At 39.7% G+C, this 24,484-nt stretch overlaps 1 protein-coding gene and 1 long non-coding RNA gene across 3 annotated transcripts in view; both read right to left on the bottom strand.

Moving 5' to 3' along the window:
- Window positions 1-19,796, bottom strand: part of LOC138923159 (uncharacterized) — a 36,089-nt gene extending 16,293 nt beyond the window's left edge. The window contains exon 1 of the long non-coding RNA XR_011436389.1: window positions 19,701-19,796. This is a non-coding gene — a long non-coding RNA (uncharacterized lncRNA). The remainder of the gene's footprint in view (window positions 1-19,700) is intronic.
- Window positions 19,797-19,815: 19 nt separating this feature from the next.
- Window positions 19,816-24,484, bottom strand: part of RAB11FIP2 (RAB11 family interacting protein 2) — a 41,391-nt gene continuing 36,722 nt past the window's right edge. Inside the window, exon 5 of one of the 2 annotated variants that reach the window (XM_001494244.6) lies at window positions 19,816-24,135. In XM_001494244.6, the coding sequence (XP_001494294.1) occupies window positions 23,908-24,135 (228 nt within the window). In that variant the 3' untranslated portion in view covers window positions 19,816-23,907. The remainder of the gene's footprint in view (window positions 24,136-24,484) is intronic. The other variant, XR_002807219.2, reaches the window with a different exon arrangement.

Below are 24,484 nucleotides of genomic sequence, written 5' to 3'. Positions count from 1 at the left end.
TATCTGCAGGTCCTTCTAGTTGTCGTGACAACTCTTAGTTTGCTGAGAAGGAAACAAAGATGAAAATTATATTATGCGTTGTATTAGTCATGATTCTCCAAAGAAACAGAACCAATAGAATTTACTTCTTGTTTATTTATTTATTTTAAGGAATTGGCTCAAGTGATTCTGGAGGCTGACAGGACCCCGATCTGCTGTCTGCAAGGTGGAGAACCACAGAGCCAGCAGAGTAGCTCCAGGCCAAGTCTGAAGTCCTGGGAAGCAGGAGACCTGATGGTGTAAGTTCCAATCTGACGGCAGGACCAAAGTTCCAGATCAAACAGGCAAACGAAGTCCTTTGCCACTCAGTCTTTTTGTTCTATTTGGGCCTTCAATGGATTGGGTGATGTCCACCCAAACTGGGGAGGACAGTCTGCTTTACTCAGGCTACTGATTCAAATGTTAATCGCATCCAGAAACACCCTCACAGACACACACATAATAATGTCTGACCAAACACCTGGTCACTGGACACTCCACGGCCCAGTCAAGTTGACACATAAAATTAACCATCTCATTTGCTATGAAGAGTTTACATACATCCAATGCACAAATTTCTCTAATGAAACTACTCTACAGATTTCCAATATTCCCAATTTCATCTGAATTTTCACTAAAATTCCTTATTATCATAGCTATTGATTTTTTTAAATCTTCTAAAAATAGTAATAAAAATAAAAGAGAATGTTATAAATTGCTGCTGTTCCGTTGTTCCCTCCCCAGCTCCACTCCTCTTTGTCCCTCTCAAAAGGCTGTGCCTTATCTACTCATGAAAAACACACTGTATTGTTTTGCATATTCTTTTTCATAATCATAAATATTCTTTTCAGTAGTCATAAATGCTACCATACTACGCATGCCATTCTGCAGCTTGCTTTTTTCACTCAAAGTTATACTTTTGAGATTTATTCAATTGACTGTTGCTCTAGAAAATACATAAAAGTATGCTGCCTGGGAGTTCTCCTAAATTTTCATATTTCATTCATATTCCCCCTCTCAACAGAGATTCACACCTTCTCTCTCTTTTTTTTTTCTGCTTTTTCTCCCCAAACCGCCCCCAGTACATAGTTGTATATTTTAGTTGTGGGTCCCTCGAGTTGTGGCACGTGGGATGCCACCCCAGCATGGCCTGACGAGCGGTGCCATGTCTGTGCCCAGGACCTGAACCAGCAAAACCCTGGGCCCCGAAGCAGAGTGCACAAATTTAACCACTTGGCCATGGGGCTGGCCCCCCCCCCCCCACCTTCTCCTTTTTAATCCTCCTGCTCTTCTCTACTTTGGCACTTTCCTCGGATGCTCTTATCCAGTCTCACAACTTTAAGTACCACGTTCATGTTGATGACGCCCAATCGGCTACCCTCCAAACTTGGCCTCTCCCTAGAACTCCAGACTCGCATAACCGCTGTTAATATTTAAGTTCACCACCTGGATGTCTGAAGGGCATCTGAAATATCTCATGGTAAGAAGGAGAGACTCTTGAATTTCTCCCCAAGCCTCAGCCTGCCCTGGTCTCCTCCATTTCAGCTAAAGGCCCAAACCCACTCGGGTATTTTAACCAAAATTTTAGGGGTTATCCCTGTTCTTCTCTTTCCTTCACTTGGTCTGGTTTAACCAAACCTCTGAGAGGCTGTGGCAGGGGAGAGGATGGGGAGGAAGCTGACCTCTGTGTCCAGCAGCACCAGATCAAGCCCCAGGTAGGAAATAGAACAAAGCAGTCTGGTTTAGCATGTGATGCAAAGGTAAGCAGGAGCTGACCCTCATCCTCTGTCAGGGATGGAGTGTGGACTGTGGTGACCGAGAGTCAGCATCCCTATTTTAGATGAGGCAGCTCCCAGGCACACCCAAGAATTGATGCCTTCAACCACTTGCTGGATTTTCTAAGACTAGCTGAAGACCTGGATTTTATGTTGGCAACTAATTTAAACCATTTTTATGTATTACATGGGCCATACGTCACCACCTTGCAATCTCGTGTGTGTGTGTGTGTTTGTGTGTGTTATATTTAGGGAAGGAACAGTATTTAAAAAACAGAGATTTGAGATCATCATACCCAGGTCATAGCACACTATTATTCCATACACTACTGTTTCACGCGTGGTGGCCCTCTTTTTAGTATTTTTTAATTGTTTATTTATTCCTCATTCCCTACTCCCACCACCCATTCCCACCATATGCAATTGCTCCAGTTGACTGTTGTCTTTTGTTTGCATGTGTTCTTGTAAAATGAATACTGTTTTCCGTGTGTTGTTAATTTACATAAATGGTGCTGTCCTCTTGATTTTATTCTGTTTCTTGCTTTTTTCTCTCAGGACTATTTTTTTTTCAAGTCAGTCCATCTTTCTGTGTAGATGTCTATTCTGCTACTTCCAGTTGCAGCATAGTATCTCTGGTATGCCCCCACCATGTTCTACCTGCCCACTCTCCCCAGTTGCTTCCAAGTCCCACTATGAAAATCAATACTGCAATGAGCGTCCTTGTACCAGTCCTTTAGAGTCTGTATGAGCATCTGCTTGAGGTATACCTTGAAAGGCAGAACTGCTAAGTCATAAGGCACATGTGCTTGCTGAGCAGAGCATCACCTTCCAGTCTCACCGGCAGTGTAGGAAGATGCCTATATTCCTATATTGCCACCAACACTTGGCATCACCCAACTTTCTTCTTCCCCTAATGGAAAGTGATACTTCATTGCTCTATGAGTACTTCCAGAATTAACACGATCATTTTTCTTGGAAACCTCAACAGACTTTAAAAACTCTTTGTGTTCATCCTCAGACCTGGAAGTTAGGTGATTCTCCCCATTTTATAGTTGACTCATTACACACCAAAAGGTAAAGCCAAAATCTTTGAGACTTATACCTCTTAAATTCTGACTTCTTCCTACCAGCAAGGAGGGATGGTACAGGACTGCATTGCTGGCCATTGCATTCCTCCATCTATTCAGCTTGGTATTCTAATCACTGGAATGTACTCCTTGGTTAGGAATAATATGGCATACTTTCTATCGTGATGTTTTGTCAATTTCAAAAAAAAAAAAAAAAAAAGAAAGTTACGTAAGTAGAAGTCCAAAGCATAGTGTGTAAATTGAACCTTTTCAAGTGACTCTTAAAAGAAGAAAATGTCACAGTCCCACTTTGAGATGGAATACACTCTGGACACAGTATGTAAAGTTACCTACTTTAATAAGAGAATAATAATGATGCTCTGGTCCAGAGTCTTGACTGATGTTGAATTGTCATTACAGAAATTATTTTCTTCCTTTTTGGTGTGGCATAATGTAATCCCCCAATACTTAGGTACTTAAAAAATTTTTTCCCTACAGCAGCAGGAGTGATTATCACGAAAGATAAGTAAATTTGTCAGCATTATTGCATCAAAGTAACTTCCATCAATCTACACGGAAACTTGCCTGAAGGATGGAAGGACACTGCTGACACCTGGGCTGTGGGCCCCAGAGAGGGACTTTCGGGTGTGTGGGGTGTTTTGTTTTCCATTTTGACATCGCCAGAATATTATGGGTAATTTAATATTTGCTAAAATATTGAAAATCCTTTTAATTGAATAAATTTACTGAAAAGCTTCATAGATTTAAATGGTCTTATGAGTCATTTACTAGAAAAGATTGATCCATTTAAGAGGATCCAGCTGGAACTTGCCTTGAGCATTGTACAAATTCTTTAGGGGAACTGATGACTTTTTTTCTTGTCAGTCTAGTTGAAAATGATACTCAATAGTTCTATTTATCAGTGGGGAAAACTTGTTTAAACACATTCAGAATGCTGGTCCTGTTTTTATTGAATCTAATCCTTCTGTTTCCTTTGTTAAGAAGGTTTATATATAAACACAATCAAATTTGTTCTACGTGAGCTGTTAAATCTCAACAATAATACAAAGAGTACCAAAATAGCTCTACCAGAATTCATATTAGAAACGCAGCGATATTTATTTATAGGACAGGATGATAACACCCAAAGAGATCAAAGAGTGAGGGAGAACACTGTCCTTAATTAAAACTAATAAAATTGAATTTCATAATCCTAGACTGCAGGTTGCTCAGACAGGGACCAAGTCTTAACCTTCTTTATAAACTCAGTTCCCTGGAATGAACTCGGCTCCCCGTAGGAAAGTATTGACTGGCTGGTGGAATCGCAGTGGCCACAATAAATAACACTACTTTCTTCCCAACCTGAGACACACAGAGGAGTCACAACTGGAGACAAAAATAACAGCTTTATTAGAGATAAGACTAAATTACAGGGCATGGCTGCATCACGCATCCAAAGTGGGCTCCTTAATCCTTCATCCTGTGTTAGATGGAGTTGGCCCCTCAGTCAAGGGCAGCTCTGGCCAACTAGAGGTCCCCCTACAGACGTGGGGCCCCCCCATGAGCTCACTGCATGACTGAGACCCCCCAGAACGTGTGCATCCTGTGGACAGGCTGCCTTGGAGTCAAAGATGCTCAGCTCGCTTCCCAAACCTGTCAACCAAGTAAGACATGCCTCCTCCTGGGGGGGGTGAGGGTGGGGGCGGGGGAGGGGGGGTGGGGGCGGTGGCTGCAGAGAGAAGCTGGAAAGTGTTCCAAATGCTTTTCCCTTCTGGAAGCAGAATGGGAATTGTTGCCTCTCTGTGGAGAAATACAGCTTTGGAAGTGAATGTTTAGTAAAATGAGAGGACAACGTGGTTTTAAAATGATGTTTTATTGTTATTCTATATAGGCTTCCCTAAGGCTAGAATTTTCAACTCTGTCCTTATTGTGGTAACCAGAGTATAACTGTTGGCAAATACTCCTCTAACTTTAAAATTCATGTCATTGTTTAGATCACGTTTTAAATCAGGCTTCTATTTAGATTAAATAATGTTATTGTCAAAGGAATGACTTGGTCATACTTTTGTTTGTAAGCTTGCATTCTCCTCCTGTTCTCCGTCCTGAATTGGGGTATTCGTTTTGTAACCTGTTACTGGGGAAGCTCAGTAATTCTAAGCTTAAGCAATTATTTGAATCGGGACACTGTTCCTTAATGACCTTAATTGGCTGGAAAGAAAATTCCTTGTTACAGGGCTTTCTATTCTGTTTTGGGTTTTAGAATTTCCGGATGTGTGACAAATATTTAACAAACGATCACTTTGATTTGGGGTTTCAGGCTCAGATCAAAGTTCCCATCATCAAACACTTCGGGAGAGGTGATGAAACCGGCGCTGGCTGCGTGGTGTAGAATGCAGACGCGCAGGCATGAGCAACCCGGGGTGCTGGCAGAGTGGCTCCTCTGAGATTCAGATCAAGAAGGAAGAGACTTTGGTGTTGATGCCCCACAGGTGTTCCCCATGCTCTGCTCTTTGATTTGCACACAGTTCGTTTTATATTATCCCAGCCCTGGGTTCAGATCAGGTCTGATTACGCAAATATGAGCTACTAGAATTACGAAAAACACTCAGTGTTTAAAAGGCATTTTCTAAAAAATATAGGGGAAGAATCCAAAACCCCAGACCACTGTATTTTATCATTTTAGTATTTTATATTTTATATTCTATATTCTGTATTTTAGTCATGGAGTCAGGCCTGGGGCAGACTTCAGAGGTCATCAATCTACTGGCCCCCCAACCCACTTCCTCATTTAACAAAATTGGGAAACAGAAGCCAACTAGTTCAGTAACTTGAACAAAATTACAAAAGTCATCAGGACAAGGTCGGGGCTGGAACTCAGTTTTTCAGATCCCCCATCTATCTTTATTAATCTCTGCTTCTCAAATGTTGGAAACTTTAAGGAAGAATGCCCCAAAGTCAAGAGCAGAAGGCAGAGTGAATGCTACCTGGTGACCTGCATTCTGTGTGGAGCGCCACTTGGTTGAAGTATTTCCCTAAGGCCAGCGATAAGCTGCAGGCAGCAGGTTCTAGCCCAGCGCATGACTGTCTCTTGGTTCCACAGTTTTCCAGCTTTCATTTCTCTTATCAATACATTCTATATTATTGTCACTGAACTGATAGTCCAACGCCATTGGACAGATTACAGCTCAAATCTGGGAAATCCAGGTAAGAATCGATTTATGCGTTTGCTTCCTTGCTTGAGTGGACTCAGAACGTAAATCATTAAATTGGCCTCAACTGTTTAAGATTTATTTGTTTTGGGTGTTGTTTGGGGGGTCCTGGGGATTCTGGTGGAATGATAGGAAAGGTTTGGCGTTAAATTTCAAAGGGTGAAAGTGAAAAGGTCAAAACAAGGGTGAGAAGGGGCAGGAGGGCCCCCAGGGAGGGGGAGGCCAAGGCACCCTTCCTGCCACACAGGCTCCTGAGAGGTGGGGAGCAGACCCCGAGTGCCCTTGCAGAGAAAACAGACACCCCGTGGATGATTGAAGACGCCCCAGGGCACCCAGGTTTGGAACCTGGGTCTGGAAAGGCGTGGGGCAGTCTCAACCGGCATTCCTGGTTTCTGAAAAGGCCATCAGCAATTTACATCACAGCTATGCAACTATCAACTGGACTGGACACCTGGGGAAGCCACGGACCCAGCTCCGGGGAAGGAGGGCAGAAAAAGCCAAGGACGCTGACAAGAAACTCATGACAGCCCCAGAGGGGAAAACCCACCCAAAGAGGCCCAGGAAGGAAGACTTTGCCAGGTGGCACCACTTCAGTTTAATTAGACGAAGGCTTGGGGGCTGGGGCAAGGTCTGAAAGCAGGGACACCTGCGGGAGCGAGAGAGAAGGGGGGTCGGGGGCAAAGGTTGAGAAAGAGGAGCCACCTGGAACCCTGATGGAAACACTGCCCGCAGGGATGAGGTGTAAAGGAGGCAGTTCAGGGAGGCTGGCAGAAACGGAGGCCACAGAGGGGCCAGCGCAGGGGGTGGGCACTGCCCATTAGGCAGTCTGCTGTTAGTCAAAAGGGGCCACACGAACTCGGAATGACAGGGATGCCATCAAGAGCATGTCCTCACCTGGGGATAGTAAGGGATAAGCGTCAAAGCAAGAGGGAAGGCAGAAAGTAAAGGAGCCTAACTTAAAAAGGTTTTTTTATTTTTATTTTTTGCTGTATCTGTTTACTGACAGTATGATCCTATGAGAGTCAAATCAGATTTTTCTTTTTTCTTTCTAATTTATTTGGAAGATTAGCCCTGAGCTAACATCCGCTGCCAATTCTCTTTTCTTGCTGTGGAAGATTGGCCCTGAGTTAACATCTGTGCCCATCTTCCTCTAGTTTATATGTGAGACTGCTGTCACAGCATGACTTGATAAGCAGCGTGTAGGTCCGTGCCTGGGATCTGAACTGGCGAACTCTGGGCCGCTGGAGTGTGCAAACTTAACCGATGTGACACGGGGCTGGCCCCTTTTCTCTCTAATTTTTTTGTTTGAAAATTTCAACTTACAGAAGAGTTGAAAGAACAATACACTCTACACCCATATATCCTTCACCTAGATTTACAAATTGGTAACATGTTGCTACATTTGCTTTAGCTTTCTAGCTAGATACTATTTCCCCAGCCATTTTAAAATCAGTTACAAACACTGAATGCTTCACTCCTAAATACTTTCCCATTCACTTCCTAATAATAAAGCCATTCTATGACACAGCCATCAACATACCTGAGAATATGAACATTAATTTTATTTAACATATAGTTTATATTCAATTTTCTCAATTGTCCCTCTAATCTCTTTGTTGTTGTTGCTTTTTTTTTTGGTGAGGAAGATTGGCTCTGAGCTAACATCTGTTGCCAATCTTCCTCTTTTTCTTTTTTTTTTCCCACCCACAGCCCCAGTACATAGTTGTATATTCTAGTTGTAGGTCCTTCTAGTTCTTCTATGTGGGACACTGCCTCAGCATGGCCTGATGAGTGGTTAGGATCCTGCACCCAGGATCCAAACTGGCGAACCCCGGGCTGCAGAAGCAGAGTGCACAAATTTAACCACTACACTACCAGGCTGGCTCCCCCAAATCTTTTTTTCCCCTACTCCAGAATCCGATATTTGTGCGATACATTTGCTATGTCTTATGAGATTATTTTAATTTGGAGCAACCCTTTTTTGTTTATTGTTTGTTTTTCACAGTTGTCTTTTTTAAGACAAGTGACTAGAATGTAGCACATTCTGGATTTGTCTGATTGTTTTCTCATGATTAGATTCAAATTAGATATCTTTGGCAAGAATAGTACACTGGAGACACTGTCTTTCTGAGAAGGAAAGCATACCTTAAATGTTTATGTCTCACCTACGTGACAGAAAAGGTTCTCATTAGAGTGGCATTAAGCCTGTTCATTTCTTTACAATTTACTTTGATGTCATTGTTTCTCCCAAAAAAGATTTACAATAAATGTCTAGGTCACAACCAGATCATTATAATAGTTACTAAACACTCACTTATGTACTAAACACTGAATTTGGTGCTAAGATTCTAGGCAAAGAAAGCAATCTGGTAAAGATTCTAGAACTTCACTGTCCAACTCGTACAGAAAATTAAAAAAGAAATTCCTGGGCTGAATTCTACCGAAAATGTATCCTAAGAAACATGATGGCCACACCTTCCCTGGAGCTCTCCAGCAGAGGCAGCGTCAACCTTCAGGGCGAGTGTGGGTCCCAGAGGCTCCGAGCTCTGACGGGAAGGGCCCCATGTGTTCTGAGCCAGATGTGTGAGTGGCAAAGCTGACAGTTTTGAAAATGGCGGAGCCTGATTCCTGTTCTGGGCCAGACGGTGAACCACCCACCTCAGTGGGGCAGTGGCTTACTGGAGGCTCTCTGTTATTCTACAGATACAGACCCCAGAAAGAGATACAGAGTGGCTAAAGTCTAAAACCAATAATAGTCAAATACTCCTGAAACTGATCAAAAGATGTATCTTATTTAATTCTGGAAATGGCACATCCATATGATGAAATATTAAAACAGACTAAAAGGGGTTTATGAAAAGTTAATCCGTCTCCTAAGCAAATACCCAGTCTTATTCTTCAGAAGTAATCACCGTCTCCAGGAAGGTTCCTGCAAATGCATACATACTCATGTATATTTTAATATGCAAATTACTGGAGGACTTGATCTATACTTTTCTGTTGCCTTTTCCTTCCCCCTTAACAATGTATCTTGGATATTTTGGCATATCAACTTATATACAAATCTTGTGCTTTTTACTTGCTACACAGTATTCCATTAGATACCAAAAATACTTTTACTAGTCTCTGATTTCCAGTTTTTTGTTATTATCAGCAATGCTGCAGTCAACATCCTGGTACGTGTGTGATTACACACATTCTAGAACATTTCCAAGATAAATTCCTAGAATAGAACCGCTGGATCAAAAGCGGTATTTAAGATATGAATAGATATTGTCAAATTGCCCTACAAAGAGCTTGTCTCCAGTTACACTCCAAATGACCTATGAGAGTCCCCATGTCCCCGTCTCCTGGCAAGCCTAGCATTCATACCACTGAGCAATGTGATAGGTGAAACGTGGCATCTTCTTTGTTTTGTCTAATTTGCAGATATTTCTAAGGCTATTTGGATTTCTTCTTCTGCCTGTTTGTCTTCTGAATATTTTCCGAATGGCTCATCTTTTCCTCATGGTATAGGAGGGCTGTTTATATAATAGAAAAATTAGCCATTGTTTGTCAAATGTGTTGCAATCTTTTCTCCATTTTGCTATTTGCCTTTTGACTTTGTTTACAGAATTTTTTTGTTCAAATGTTTTAAAAGTTTTACATAGTCAAATATATCTATCTTTTCCTTTATGGCATTTAGGTTTTGTAACTTGAATAAAGAGGACTTCTCTGTTCTGAGATTATTAAGAAACAAAACAGAACAAGAAGTCCCACATTTTTGGGGGCACTTCTCATATTTTATGTTTAAATATTCAATCCATATAGAATTTCTTTTGGTATAAAGAGTGAGGTATGGATTTGAATTTGTGTTTTTTTCCAGGTGGTATTCAGTTGCCTTAAGTCTACTTATTGATTGACCCATCATTTTCCCATGGCTTTGATGTCTGTTTTTCATCTTTTGAAGGTAATTCTTCTCAATAAAAAGACTAACTCAATCATCATTAGATCCTGGGTATGAAAATTTTCCAGTTAGTTTATTCAATTTAGAAGCTACTGAAAAATTCTTTTTATATACAACTCTTAATCCATTCTGCAGTTTGGTACATATTTTTCTCCAAAGAACTCATGTGTCATAAATGTTGATGACAGTCTCTTAAATAAAATTTACTTTCATTCATCTTTCATTTCTAAATGACAAGGTTGCAACTCCAAGTGGAGAATGACAATGAGTTCTCTGCAATGCACAAGAGGACAATAGTCCATTTGACTCGCTACCTTTAATTATTCAAGAATTGTCCCTATACTAGAGATAACTCAGTGGTTTTTCTTTTTTCAATATTGCTTAGAAACATCTCCCAAGTTTCAATTATATTTTTTCAAAATTAAACTCATGGATTAATTAAGAGAGTCATGGAAAACCTGCCTTTGAGCTTATCATTAGTTCTTTATACTACTGGATACATCTATCATTAACTCATTGTCTATGATCAGTATTGGTCAAATGACCAAGTTCTACTCTCATAAGAAGCTAACACTCAAGTGCCATCAGCTGGTGCTGTGATGTTTCACTCAAGAGTACTTAACTGATTACTTCAACTGGAGAAGGCCTTAAAGATTCAAAAATGCTCCTTAAAAAATGGCGGGGGGGGGGGGGGGGGTGTGGCTGGCCCCGTGGCCGAGTGGTTAAGTTCGCACGCTCCGCTACAGGCGGCCCAGTGCTTCGTTGGTTCAAATCCTGGGTGCGGACATGGCAGTGCTCATCAAACCACGCTGAGGTGGCGCCCCACATGTCATAACTAGAAGGACCCACAACGAAGAATATACAACTATGTACCAGGGGGCTTTGGGGAGAAAAAGGACAAAAATAAAACCTTTAAAAAAACAAAATGGCAGTGGGCAGGATGGACTTCATGAGCCCTTGGAAGACATCACTGATTGATCATGGCACTCCTTCCGTTTGTCCATCTTGTTCAACTCTATTGTTAGTGTTTAGAGCAGTGCTTTGCGCATATCAGGTACTCAATTTGTTGAGTGGGAGGAAGGATGGATGGATGCTGACTGGATCAATGGCTGGACAGGAGAGCCCAAATGAGTCTTCACCAACTTCCTCGTCACAGCAGCAACTGTTGATTGATCAATTAACACTCAAGATGAGATCTATTTACCATGTTGCCCTGAGGTTTTATTCTGGACTCATTCTTGCTGATTATTCAATGAAAGACATGAAATACAGCACTTCAATCAGAAAAGCCTATCTTGCTTAGTGTTCTAATCAAAATGATTTCATTTTTACATCATGATATAATTAAGAAAACTGTTTTATATCTAGAGTTTCCAGAAGACTCCTAAACAAAAGTGGATCGATGCACTCTCTGTTTCAATTAGGGACCACTCAAGGTTTCTTTCTTTCTCATTAATTACAAATACAAGTCAAATTAGAATGGGAGCTCCTCCCTTCAGCAAGGACAATGAGAAGTGTTTTTATAATAACCATGGTTGCAATATTTTAAAGTGCATATAATTAAAATCTCAGCATGCTGCCATCCAAATCACGTGCAACAAAAAGTAAAACCTTCTTACACTGGATTTCAAAGAACCAGCCGCTAAACTCCTCCCTCCCCTCCTTCCTCTCACATGCATTTACTGAGGACCTGGAATGTGACATGTGACCTGTAAGTGGTAGGGAAGTGAAGGGGAGCAGGTAGTATGCTACAGGTAGTATGCTACAGATGAGCAAGGCAGGTAGACAAGTTACCCAATATCTACAGTGGGGTGTGACAAGCCCTCACTAAAATAAAAGAATGAATGAAGACATTGAGTAAGGAAGCTTATTATATTTTAGTAAACTGACTATAATTTAAGCTAAATATTTATTTCTACCTGTTCCCACTTTTCCCTGGTAATGTTGTCTTTTTTGTTGAGGTAGATTAGCCCTGAGCTAACATCCATGCCCACCCATCTTCCTCTATCCTTATATGTGGGATGCCTGCCACAGCATGGCTTGACAGGTGGTGCATAGGTCCGCCAGGGATCCGAACCCCAGGCTGCCTAAGTGGAGTGCACGAATTTACTGCTCTGCCACAGGGTCGGCCCCTCCCTGGCAATGTTCTGATAGCAATCATTTCTTTTCTAGATCCAGCTCCCACTGCCTGTTAAAAACTCTTATTTTTATTCATTTCAAAGGAGACTCCCTTATAAGATAATATGACTGTTTATAATCGATATTCATAACAACCACATGGATCCTAATAAAAATAATTTGATCACTCATTCAACAAATATTTACTGAGCACCAACTATGTACCAAGCACCATGCTAGGTGTCAATATTAGGGCTACAATGATTAGAGGCCCAAACTCTTTGCCAAGAATTCTTTGTATATTTTTATAAAATAACTATTTGATCCAAAAACAAGGACAAACAAATGTCCAAGATGGGGGTTTCCTGGAGGTCAGCAAAGATCAGCTGGGGTACTTTGTATGGAGTGGAATGAGCAGGATTGGAAGAAATGCCAGATAAAAAAATTTATTCATAGGATGCCCCATCCCACAAAAGATTAGAGGTGATTTACAAAGATACAATTCAAAATGATGAAATAAAGGAGTCAGGACAAAGATAAACATGGATATAAGAATAAAAAAGTAGGAATCAAATTACCATTTAGAAATGCATGCTGAAATTCACTTTGTTACTAGGGAATGCCAAACACTAGTGATGGCCAAACAGAAAAGTAACTTAGGCGACACCTGTTCAACACATCCAGTCACAACACAAACAGGAAGAACTCAGTGCAGAGATAACTGAAAGGCATTTGCAAAATGATTGGCCAGTCCGTGGGATCAACAGAAGATGCAGTCCCAAATTACTTTAGGTGGATAATAATAAATACCTCGGGAGTCTGTAATAATGTTGAAAGAATAAGGATCAGACAAAATGTTGAAATAATATGCTAATATCCTAAAATAGCGAGATATATGCAATAGCCAATCGGAAATTAAGATGTGGTACATTGCAATAGCCAATCGGAAATTAAGATGTGGTACATTGCAATAGCCAATCGGAAATTAAGATGTGGTACACTGCAATAGCCAATCGGAAATTAAGATGTGGTACATTGCAATAGCCAATCGGAAATTAAGATGTGGTACACTGCAATAGCCAATCGGAAATTAAGATGTGGTACACTGCAATAGCCAATCGGAAATTAAGATGTGGTACATTGCAATAGCCAATCGGAAATTAAGATGTGGTACACTGCAATAGCCAATCGGAAATTAAGATGTGGTACACTGCAATAGCCAATCGGAAATTAAGATGTGGTACATTGCAATAGCCAATCGGAAATTAAGATGTGGTACACTGCAATAGCCAATCGGAAATTAAGATGTGGTACACTGCAATAGCCAATCGGAAATTAAGATGTGGTACACTGCAATAGCCAATCGGAAATTAAGATGTGGTACATTGCAATAGCCAATCGGAAATTAAGATGTGGTACATTGCAATAGCCAATCGGAAATTAAGATGTGGTACACTGCTGTGCTCTTATTACGACTTTTGACAGGAGATGTGCTTTGAGAGTTGAGGGACACCTGTGAGTGAGGTCACTCCTGCTCCTGTGAGACCAGTAAGTAACAGACACTAAAAAAGTAGAAGGTTTAACTCCAAGGAAGTTTGATTTAGGCATCAAAACACAAAAGTTGAAAGCAGTCTGAGAAGACATTGCTCAAAGACTGAACACCAGGATTAAGACTCACCATTGGCCAGACATTCCCTTGGTCTGGTGAGAACCAAATTTTGTCGTGTGAATATGCCATCTAGCATGTCCTTAGAGGAGGCACCATGACAGGTCACAAGTGGTGCGACCCTGAAGCAACAGCAAGGCTCCTTAGAATCACTCCTGGCTGAGGGGTGGGTGGTCTGAGAATCCAGATGTCTACACACAGCCAAGTGACTCAGGGAGCCTCAGTTTTCAACCTTTCACAACAAGGTCCCTCGCTCTGAGGGATCCATGCATGGTGCCAACCTGCCCCCATCCTCCACCAATTCAGAGGAAAGAAAGAAAGAAAGAGCCTCAACTATCAACGGGACTGAAGGATCCTTCAAGGCCTAGGATTCCACACCTGAGTCACTGCACCCAGCTCCGTGTTTCCAAGACTACCTACCGTATTAAACTTGATGCTCCCCCCAAACCCCTCCTCCAGGGATGACCCAGAGACACCCAAGTTGTCCTAGTCACTGCCTCCCTCTTTGGGCTGCTTCACAAAACAGTACACTTACCCTGGTCCCCACACAACTGCTGCAGTTACCCGGAAATAACTTCGCACCCTGAATGAAGAGCTCTTAGAAGCACAATTCTAATTAGTGATCAGTCCAACATTTTTATTTAAAATCTATTCACTTAAAGTCAAAATGACATCTTAATGCCACTCAGCACATCAATTTGTCCAGAATAAGGAGAAAGTTTCATTTTTGGAAAGATTTACTGCTACATTTCAGACCACATTTTTTTTTTAATTAAAATACATGGATTGTCTCCACAAACTCTTCCTGAATATTTCATGTGTTTTGTGCTGTATTTGCTGTACATATCTTCACAGCGTGCATATTATTCAAATATTCCTAACAGATGGCCTCAAGTGCTACATATTATATAGCATTAAGTGAATAGCTTGGTAAACAAATGAGTCAAGGATTAAAATATTTTACAGCTTATAAATCATGAAAGATGTTCAGTAATAATACATTAATAAAAAAATCTCTAAATGTAAACATAAAAACATTAAGTGCCACTTGGATCAGTCAACTGTTTATGACAAATGAAGTATTTCTTAAAGGAGGTGCTCGTCCTGTACGGTCTGATTATAACCTAAATTACTGTGAGGGTGCCCACGAGCTCGCCTGGGAACCTGCCTACTGTTGCCTTCTCCACCAACTCCCATGGCTTTCTCTGCCATTTTCCCCTATTAATGCCTCCTTCATAACAAGGAAAGGAAAGGCAATTCATAAGCCAATTCTGTTACCATCTTTAGCAAAGTTTTGCTGAAAGAGATTGAAACTACAGGTTCAAGTTGAAGACTCGGAATCAGGTGTGGTTTTAGCGATCTGTGCTCTCTGGCTCCCTTTCTATGACGGGGAACTTTCTAATGTAATGTTTGACATTCGCTTTTCCATTGAGGGATTGCATGAGGTTTAAAACAACCAAAAACAAACAAACAAAAACCCAAGCTCAACAGCTTTTGCCCGTGTTCAGATGTCTTTGAATCCATTTTGCAGCGTGAATGTTGGAGGCATTATTCCACTGAGGAATAAAAACTAAAACACTGTCCTTTTGGATGATCTCTCTCATACCACCTTATTTTAAATTATGTTATTTAACCTAATGCATAATGGCCTTTTCCTAGTCATTTAGTGTTTCTAATTTTTGATGCAAGATCTGACAAGACTTTTAAATTTCATTCCAGATTTCCCTAGAAATGAGAACTTGACTTGGGTTTTTTGTTTTTTTTTTTAAAGATTGGCACCTGAGCTAACAACTGTTGCCAATCTTTTTTTTTTCTGCTTTATCTCCCCCAATCCCCCCGGTACATAGTTGTATATCTTAGTTGCAGGTCCTAGTTGTGGCATGTGGGACACCGCCTCAATGTGGCCTGACAAGCGGTGCCATGTCTGCACCCAGGATCCAAACCAGCGAAACCCTAGGCCGCTGCAGCGGAGAGCGCGAACTTTACCACTCTCCATGGGGCCGGGCCCCCTTGACCTGGTTTTGATTGTGAAAAGAATGTAAGCTTTTTATGAACTATTTGACAAAATGATTAACTAGCAAAGTTACCAAGTACTTGTTAAATAAAACCTCACACCTAAAGTCACAAGTTGGCTTCATTTGTTATATTAAGGTTCATTATCCAATTTCACACATATATGCAAAACTTCATTCTACCACATTCCATTCTCTTTCCTTTTCTACACTAATATCTTTTACCTCAGGTGAAAGCCTCTGTGAGACCCAGAAAGATGCCCTCCTTAATCAAACTTGGCATAGCTAAGTCAGAACAAAAGCGAGATTTTTCAGTTAAGCCCACGAGCATTTTTGCCTTCTCAGCCACAGTACCAAATCTTACTTTACAAAAGCACAGTACACCACTGAACCAACAGTATTTACGACACAGATACCCTGCTCAATGCATTGTGCTTATCTGATGAACATTCTACCTACATGAAGTTTCATCATCCTTGAAGATTCTTTAAAATACAAAATATTCATTTTATCAAAAACACTTAAACAGGTTCATAAATAAATTCAAGATGGCAAGGAAAGTTACATTAAGTCAAAAAAAGGGATTCTCTCAACTACATCAAGCTCAGAAAAAAAGGGGGGCCTCTATCCCAGTGGTTCTCAAATTTGAATGTGCATTCGAAGCACCGGGAGGGCCTGTTAAAAGAGCTTTTGGGGTCCTACCCTCTGAGTTTCTGACTCAGTAGGTCTGGAACAGGGTCTGAGAATTTGCATTCTAACAAGTTCCCCGGTGATGCTGACATTGCTGCTGTGGGGACAACACTTTGAGAACTAAACTGGCCACCTTTCCTGATCTGCTGGGGTCAAAAAGTATGGTAGAATTTTAAATGGCTGATATACGAAATCAAACAAACTGTGAAATCAATGGTCATCATATTTTAACTGAAATGTGTATTTTATACCCTAAAAAAATCACATGAAAACACATTGACTTTATACTACTGGAAACTGTCATACTCCATATGTGATTTGACTTTAACACAGCACAGTCTTATGTGCTAAACTGGTCTTTGGGACACTAACAGTTTTTATACAATTTTTACTAAAAGGCAAGACTATAATAAATAAGTCTTAAAAATCATAATTACCACAAAAAGGGTATGTAACAGATCCCCGGACAACATGCTGAAATATTCTCAGCACTAGAGCATTGGCCCTCAGCCTGTAACTCAGATTACCTGTACCATTAAAATCACCTGCACAGTCAGGCTGAGGGACAGGCATGCCAGAGAAAGTCCTTTTTTTTTTAATTGAGGTCATATTGGCTTATAAAATTATGTAACATTTAGGTGGACATTAAATTTCAGTTTCTGTATAGACTGCATCGTGTCCACCACGTTTAGTTTTTATCCATCACCATACATATGTGACCCTTTATCCCTTTTGCCCTCCCCCGACTCCTTTCTCCTCTGGTAACCACTAATCTGTTCTCCTTATCTATGTGTTTACCTTCCACCTATGAGTGAAATTATATCGTATCTGCCTTTCTCTGACTTACTTCACTTAACATGGTACCCTCAAGGTCCATCCATGCTGTTGCAAATGGCACTATTTTGTCTTTTTTACGCCTGAGTAGTATTCCATTGTGTATATATATCTTCTTTAGCCTTTCATCAGTCAATGGGCACTTGGGTTGCTTCCACGTCTTGGGTACTGTGACTAATGCTGTGATGAACACAGGGGTGCACAAATCTCTTTGAACTGTTGATTTCATGTTCTTTGGATAAATACCCAGTAGTGGGATAGCTGGGTCATACGGTATTTCTATTTTTAACTTTTTGAGAGATCTTCATACTGTTTTCCGTAGACGCTGCACCAGTTTGGAATGTCGTTTCTTTATTGTAGTAAGAACATTTAACATGAGATCTACCCTCTTAACCAATTTTTAAGTGTACAGTATTGTTAACCATAGGCCTGATGTCGTACAGCAGATCTCTAGAACTTACTCATCTTGCACAACTGAAACTTTATACCCACTGATAGTTACTCCCTATGCTCTCTGCCCTTCCAAATTCTTGAGCTGTGCTTCTGTCTTACATAGCGTACACACCCCACACACCCCTTGGCCAACCCAGTTTTTGATTAAACACAAAATCATTTGTGGGAGACGTAAACAACAACCATCCTCTGAACTGTTCTGATGACGATGACTATGACTGATGGTATGTCAGAACTAGTGTCTCACTAAGGAAGAGACTGCACACTGGTGGCCCTCAGTTTTTGTGTTTAAAAAAAATGAATTAGTTGCTAACATTTGGAAATCATTATTTCACATAAAAATCTGTATTTTCAGTTTTTCTAAAAAGATCCGGATTAGCAACCCTGGCCTTGTATTCATTTCCATACGGCCACAATGAGCTGGAGCTAAACGGCTGTCAGTGGGGGAAATGGGCTCTCCAGATCGCTACTGTCCCCAGCAATCCCTACTCTTCTACACCTGGCTGCCTTATTATCCAGTGTACCTAAGTGGCTGTGTAAACATGAGTTTGCCATCCCTGTCCCTAGGTTGTAGGGCTGGTCTGCAGTCTCAGCCTCATACCCTTTGCTCATACACATTCACCAGAACATGAACATGTAAGTAACACTATAATAGCAATAATCTTTACTCTGTTCTAATTTAGTAGAAATAAATAAATCATTTGCAAACTTTGGTACAAATATTAGTAACAAATTGGACCATATCTTACATTTGACCACAACACAAAGTAATTGAAAACCTCTGATAGAGAAATTTGATTTCATGCTTCCCAGCACAAATTCTGGCTTCTGAGTTGGCCTAACAAATGAGGAAACCACTGAAAACCTAATAATCAAATTATAGGGTGCAAGGAGTTTAAGAATGGAATCAAGCTTTCCTAGTTCATGTAATTATACGCATACAAAAATGCTGCTTGTAAGTATTAACTCTGGACAATCACAAACATGTGAAAGTATGACATTTGTGTAATCATCTAAAATTATTTGGGGAAAAATGCAGAATGCCAGGCATCCAGGTCACAAGCTCATTACTTTGAAAACCTTAGCAGAAACATTTCTGAGACAGGCAGTGCATTAAAACAAAGGCTATGTGAAAAAGGGCCACTTTAATAACTCTCTACTTCCAAACTACCCCAAATATCTTTGTCTCAGTAGACTAAGGAAAAATAAATGTGTGCACTGGGGATAGGCAGACAGGGAAAGAATCTAGAGATATTCTGGGGCAAGTGAAGGGATACGTTAAATGGGCCCTCAAAAACTGAAAGCACGTAGACTAGGAAGGCGCCTTGTTCCAAATGTGTATGATTTATGGCCAAGACTACCACATATGGATCCCGTCCCATAACCTAGAATAACACAACTGCCTAACACACTGCCAGATACACACCCACACCCACACCCTGGGCCCTTAGATTCCCATTTCCCTCAGACAGCATCTCGGAGGGACAGGTGTATACTCGGACTTCTAGGCTGAGAAGGCTGGAAGTGGTGACCAGTTAGCGATTTTTGCTATGAGCTGGATAAAATGCCATGGGTTTACCAACCTTTACTAAGGTCCACAAATAGATATTCATAAGTTGTCTTAAATTTCCTCTGAAGCTTGTACAGCCCTTTCCTTCCAGGGTTGTTATGAGGAATAAGTGAAATAATGTATAACAGAAAGCCCCTGGTGTAGGCCTTAGTCTCTACGTAAATACTCAAACATCATTTTCTACCAAACCACGCTCCGCCCCTCTGAGGGGACGTCTCATACATAGAGGGCATTCGCATATTTGTTGAAGAATGTCCACTCTAAAGTACTTAAAACTACTCTCGGAATGACTTTTCAGAACTCTGTTCATAGTAAAGTGAGTGTGTAGGTCTCACAGAGTACCTGCTGCAGAACACCACCCAGGAGGCAGCCTAAGCATTTCTAAAGGCCAAGGAGGACGCATGTACCAATGCGTATTCACGGTGTTTCATCTGCAAAAAGAAATTGCGACAACTGATTTAGGATTAATACTTTAATCAACTATAATAAATCAATATCATACATTATATAAAAATTCTGATTCATGCATCAGATTACATAAATTATACAACTGTCACATTATGCAATGCTTACACACTTTTGAGTTTGTACCTGCAAAAAAGTATACGAGTTACTACGGCATTTTACCTACTAAGTGTAATACTCCTCAGTTATAAATAATGTTTCTATCATTCAAATACCTGCTAAATATATACATTTCTAGATCTGCAGCATTTTTTTGTACCTCAAAAGACAGACCACCTGGAAGCTTTGAAGATTAATAGGCCCAATGTATCATTTGTTGCAGACTTCAATTCCATTGTAAGAGTGGATCTTTCTGGCGTAGAAAATAAATGAAACAAAACGTCAACTCTAGTTTAATGCTCGAGGAGCATCTACACTTCTTATTAAATACATCAGAAAACCCTTCATATGCAGATTAATTAGTTAAGGTGCTACCTACTGCATATTAAATACTTCCACTGATTATTAAAGTTATAAATCTGTGAAAATGGGGGCTTTCACTGTGTGCTGACAGACCTTACATCTCCCATCATGAACCCGCAGCGCTGTGATCCTTTACCTCTTACTTCAAAGAGATCGGGCGAAGGAGCATGCTTTGTACTTCACTTTACACACACAAGGGACACCTACTGTATCTATGACATATGAGTACACGGACATCAAAAAGTTTCAGCTTGATTTACAAATCCAAGGTAGGCTGCTTTTCCTAAAAAGCCACACAGGGAAATAAAAGCTCTAGTCTATCAATTACTAGATATACTAAAGACTGTTTCCCTGTTTTTGTGGTTTTTTTTGTTTTAAGATTCTCCTTGCTAAAGCATAAGCACCCTTCTGGGGGTGATGGGTGGGGGGTGTGAGGGTGGAGAAGCTGGTGAAGGAAGGATGTGAGGAAAGCAAGTCTGTCACTAACGGGCTGAGTTTTACTTAGGTTTCCATTCATGAAACCCTTTTAAACACAAGGCAACATTTTCACAGCTGGAAAATTACAACAAAATCTTCATTTACTGCCAAAAGCAAGAGATGTAGTTATGTATAATCTATGGATAATACTACATTCATGGGAGGACGGCAAAACTGGGCTCAAGGAAGAATATAGCAGCAAAAAGCAATACTTGAACATTTTGCATGAATGAGTGACACATCATTTTACATACAGTTCTAAGATAGGACCCTGGTATTCAGTAAATGAAACCTGAAGCCTAAGTGGGAGGACAGCATGTTCAATACCTTCAAGGCTGAATCTGAGAACCGGGAGAGGAACTGGCTGTAAAACAATACTGTTTTAAATATAATAGCAGAAATATTTTAAGCATCTAACAGAAGTAGGTTAGCTTAAGACACATTTGAGATAAATATCAATCCTGTGGTTTTTAAAAAATCCTCTTATTAGTGGAAATATTTTTGAGCATGCATTTTTTTAAGCATGAAAGCAAAAGTAAAATCTATTTATAAGTCAACTGTGCTGTGCATTATTTATCGAGTTACATACATTTTATTTCCATTTCTAAGCTACTAACAAAATATACCATTAGAAACACTCAAAAGTTACATTTTCAAAAAATAAACAAAGATGTGATTTTTGACCTTTCTCTGCAATGCTAGATATTAAAACTACTCGGTTTGCGCTTCGCCCAAACACAGGCAACACTGATATATTTCCTTGGGACTTGTTTTTACTTTTTGGTTATTTTATTACATTGATCACTTATGAAATATAGAATCAGTTTTACTCTAGTCACAAGTGGGAGTTCACCAACATTGAAACAGAACATTCTCAGGCAGTGATAAATGCAGATGCAGTTTCCAATACAACTCTTGTCTCATTTTTAAAGATAAAAATATTGATTCCATTATAACCAGATCACTCACGGATGGAGAAGTCTAATCCTTAACAGTTTTTTTTACAGGCAAAGAATCTCACCTTAAAAATGAATTTTGTCATAAAAAGAATAGTAGTACCTGAACCACACTTTTTAACGAACTCTATTTACATAAAACATGTCCCCTAATACAAAACTTACATCTCGGTTCATTCTATAAACAGTAAATTAGGCCTAAGCATATTAAAGGATCTACAGATAATGTCATAATACTGAAAACACATGGATTTGGGTATTTTAAAAAGTGTAAGAAGAGTTTCAATTATACTAACAGAAAAGACAAATGCTAAGAATTTTGTACTATTTAATAAATGTTAACTAAAAATGGCACCATGTTAAAAAATAATAATTACCAAGACCTCAAATGGGAAAATAAAATTCCACACCAGATTTTGAGGTTTATTACAGAAAGTTAGAATGGAGGGAAAAGTTGGTAAAAGCTACTTTTGCTTCTACAGTTCTTCATCTTAAAAATGATTTAATTTTTTATATTTGGGAAAAATTTTCAGAATTTCAAAATGTATACTCTCAGAAGGAAACTAAAGAAACTCAGAAAATACAAATAACAAGGAATTTTGGCTCATGAATCTAAGCCTGGCCAAGATCATCTGATTCCAAATATTAAAACGAACAAAACTATTACTACGTCTGCTTTGTATTTAACTTTCAATGAAGTCTTAGTAGAGATAAATATTAGACTAAAATGCAGCTCATTAAAAGATTGGGGACTATAGTCCCCATGTACAGGTGAATTTTTCATTTTAAATTCAGAAGACGTAGATTCAATGTTTCATGGTAACCATTTTAGATTTTTAAGGTAAAACATAAGCAGTACATGGTTACTAATATTTTTATACCAACTTGAAATTTCAGACTAATTTTGTCCAAATACGTAAAGATAATTCACGAAAGTAATCAACATTTTTGGGGAGCAGACTTAAAAAAAAAGCCAACATATAATTTTGTGATAAATCAGTTCTTAAAGGGTTGATGTAAATAGTGTATAAAGTCATGCTAGTAAAGATCTGTTTTAAAAACTCACTCCTCCTTTAGAAACTCTTATTTCGTTTCAAGACCCAAATGCAACCATCTGTTCTATTATTTAAGTAACTTGAAACCAAGCCTAATTCTTCATTCCTAGAATTTGCCCATTGCTTTGGGTTATCAGGCATCAGATGATCACCTACATTTCTTCCCCCCAAATTATCTTCAGATATAACTTTCTAATATTTTCTTTGCTAGTGATTTAAAGGCTTTCAGAATCTCAACAAATTACATTAGCTTATCTTCTGCTTATAGCTTAAATAAAATTCAAACGTTAAGATAAAAAGTTAATTCAAGAAATTCATGCTGTTGTGGTTGTTAAAGTTTCCTAAAATATGTCACTCTTTGGATCATTACTTTCAGAAAAAGAGCACAAATTTGAATCTGGAATAATACGTAGTAGCAGCTTACTCTGAAACCAAGGTTCACACGGCCAAGAGTGATCTGAAGCAGCTTCTCTGTTACACAAACCACAAGAGTAGCAACGATGATTTGTTTTGCATCGATAGAGCACACATATGTTTTCAAATTAAGAAACTGGGGCCCTAATTTTGGAGGCAACCAGTTGTTTTTAAATGTTCTAAAAACACATACATATATGTATATGAGGTATATGCATGTATTTTATATACAAAGATACATGAACATACATTCATGTATACATTTGCATATAAAACATGAACTTTTTTAAATAGTGTTTATAATGAGTATTCCTGCGGCTAAATGTGTCTACAAATTGACTTCTGAGAAACCAACCACAGTACCGATTCTGCTTTATGAGAAATCTATTCCTGAGGAATAAGTCATATACTTCTGAAGATGTTTCTAGGCCTCTGGCAGATTAGTGGGCCGGCACCAGCACCTAAGTGAACCCTAAGGAACTGCTTATTCATCGAGGATCTGGCCATTTTCACTTTAAAACTTTAAATTATTTAGCTCACTTCAAAGGTCACTCTTGAGAGTCCCTGCTAATATTTACAGCTAAAACAACTTTTCACAATGAAGAAGAGTATGTAATGAAACCTGATAGTGTAGTCTCTTTGAGAAACAAGTTTTCCTTCTTTCCTTCTCTCTCTTCCTTTCTTTTTTTCCCCAATTATAAATGCAGTACAGTTGGCTCATTAACTATTGGAGAATTTGCCAGCTTTCCTGGACGGTTCGTAGGGCACTCTGAGAATACTGGGTGTTTCCTCCATGACCCTTACGAGGAGGTTGTCAATGTAGTCCTCCAGTTCCCGGATGTGCGTGTCTTTCCTCCTGAGGAGCTCCTTGTGTTTCACCAGCTCCTGGAGCACCTCCTCGTAGGTCAGGCCACGGTACCCTGCAGTGGCATCAAAAGGGTTGCTGTCCTAGAACAGGATAAAGACTGTCACTTCAGCAGATACAATCATCAGGGACAAATTAAGAATTATTTTGAATTTTAACTTCCAGTTTTTCAAACCCTGCCCAAGTTTTTCTCTATCTTCGGCCAGAACCAATTGTGACAGCTCACTGAGTTGCGAGCCAGTGCCAGGGCAGATGCACCAGAGCCTTGATCGTAATTCTAAATTCTTCTAAAATCCTTTTTTACATTGTGGACAGTGTCCTACTATAAGAAATTGACCATATAATTTAAATTAAGAGATAAAATGTTCCATAATAAATATAACTAACACAGATAAAAATTAAAGATCTCTAGGAATTAACTTGGAGGAACTG

This window comes from Equus caballus, chromosome 1, assembly GCF_041296265.1.
Source record: "Equus caballus isolate H_3958 breed thoroughbred chromosome 1, TB-T2T, whole genome shotgun sequence".
NCBI classification, from domain to species: domain Eukaryota; kingdom Metazoa; phylum Chordata; class Mammalia; order Perissodactyla; family Equidae; genus Equus; species Equus caballus.
Note: the sequence above shows the minus strand (reverse complement) of the source record. Positions and strands in the feature narration are given on the sequence as shown.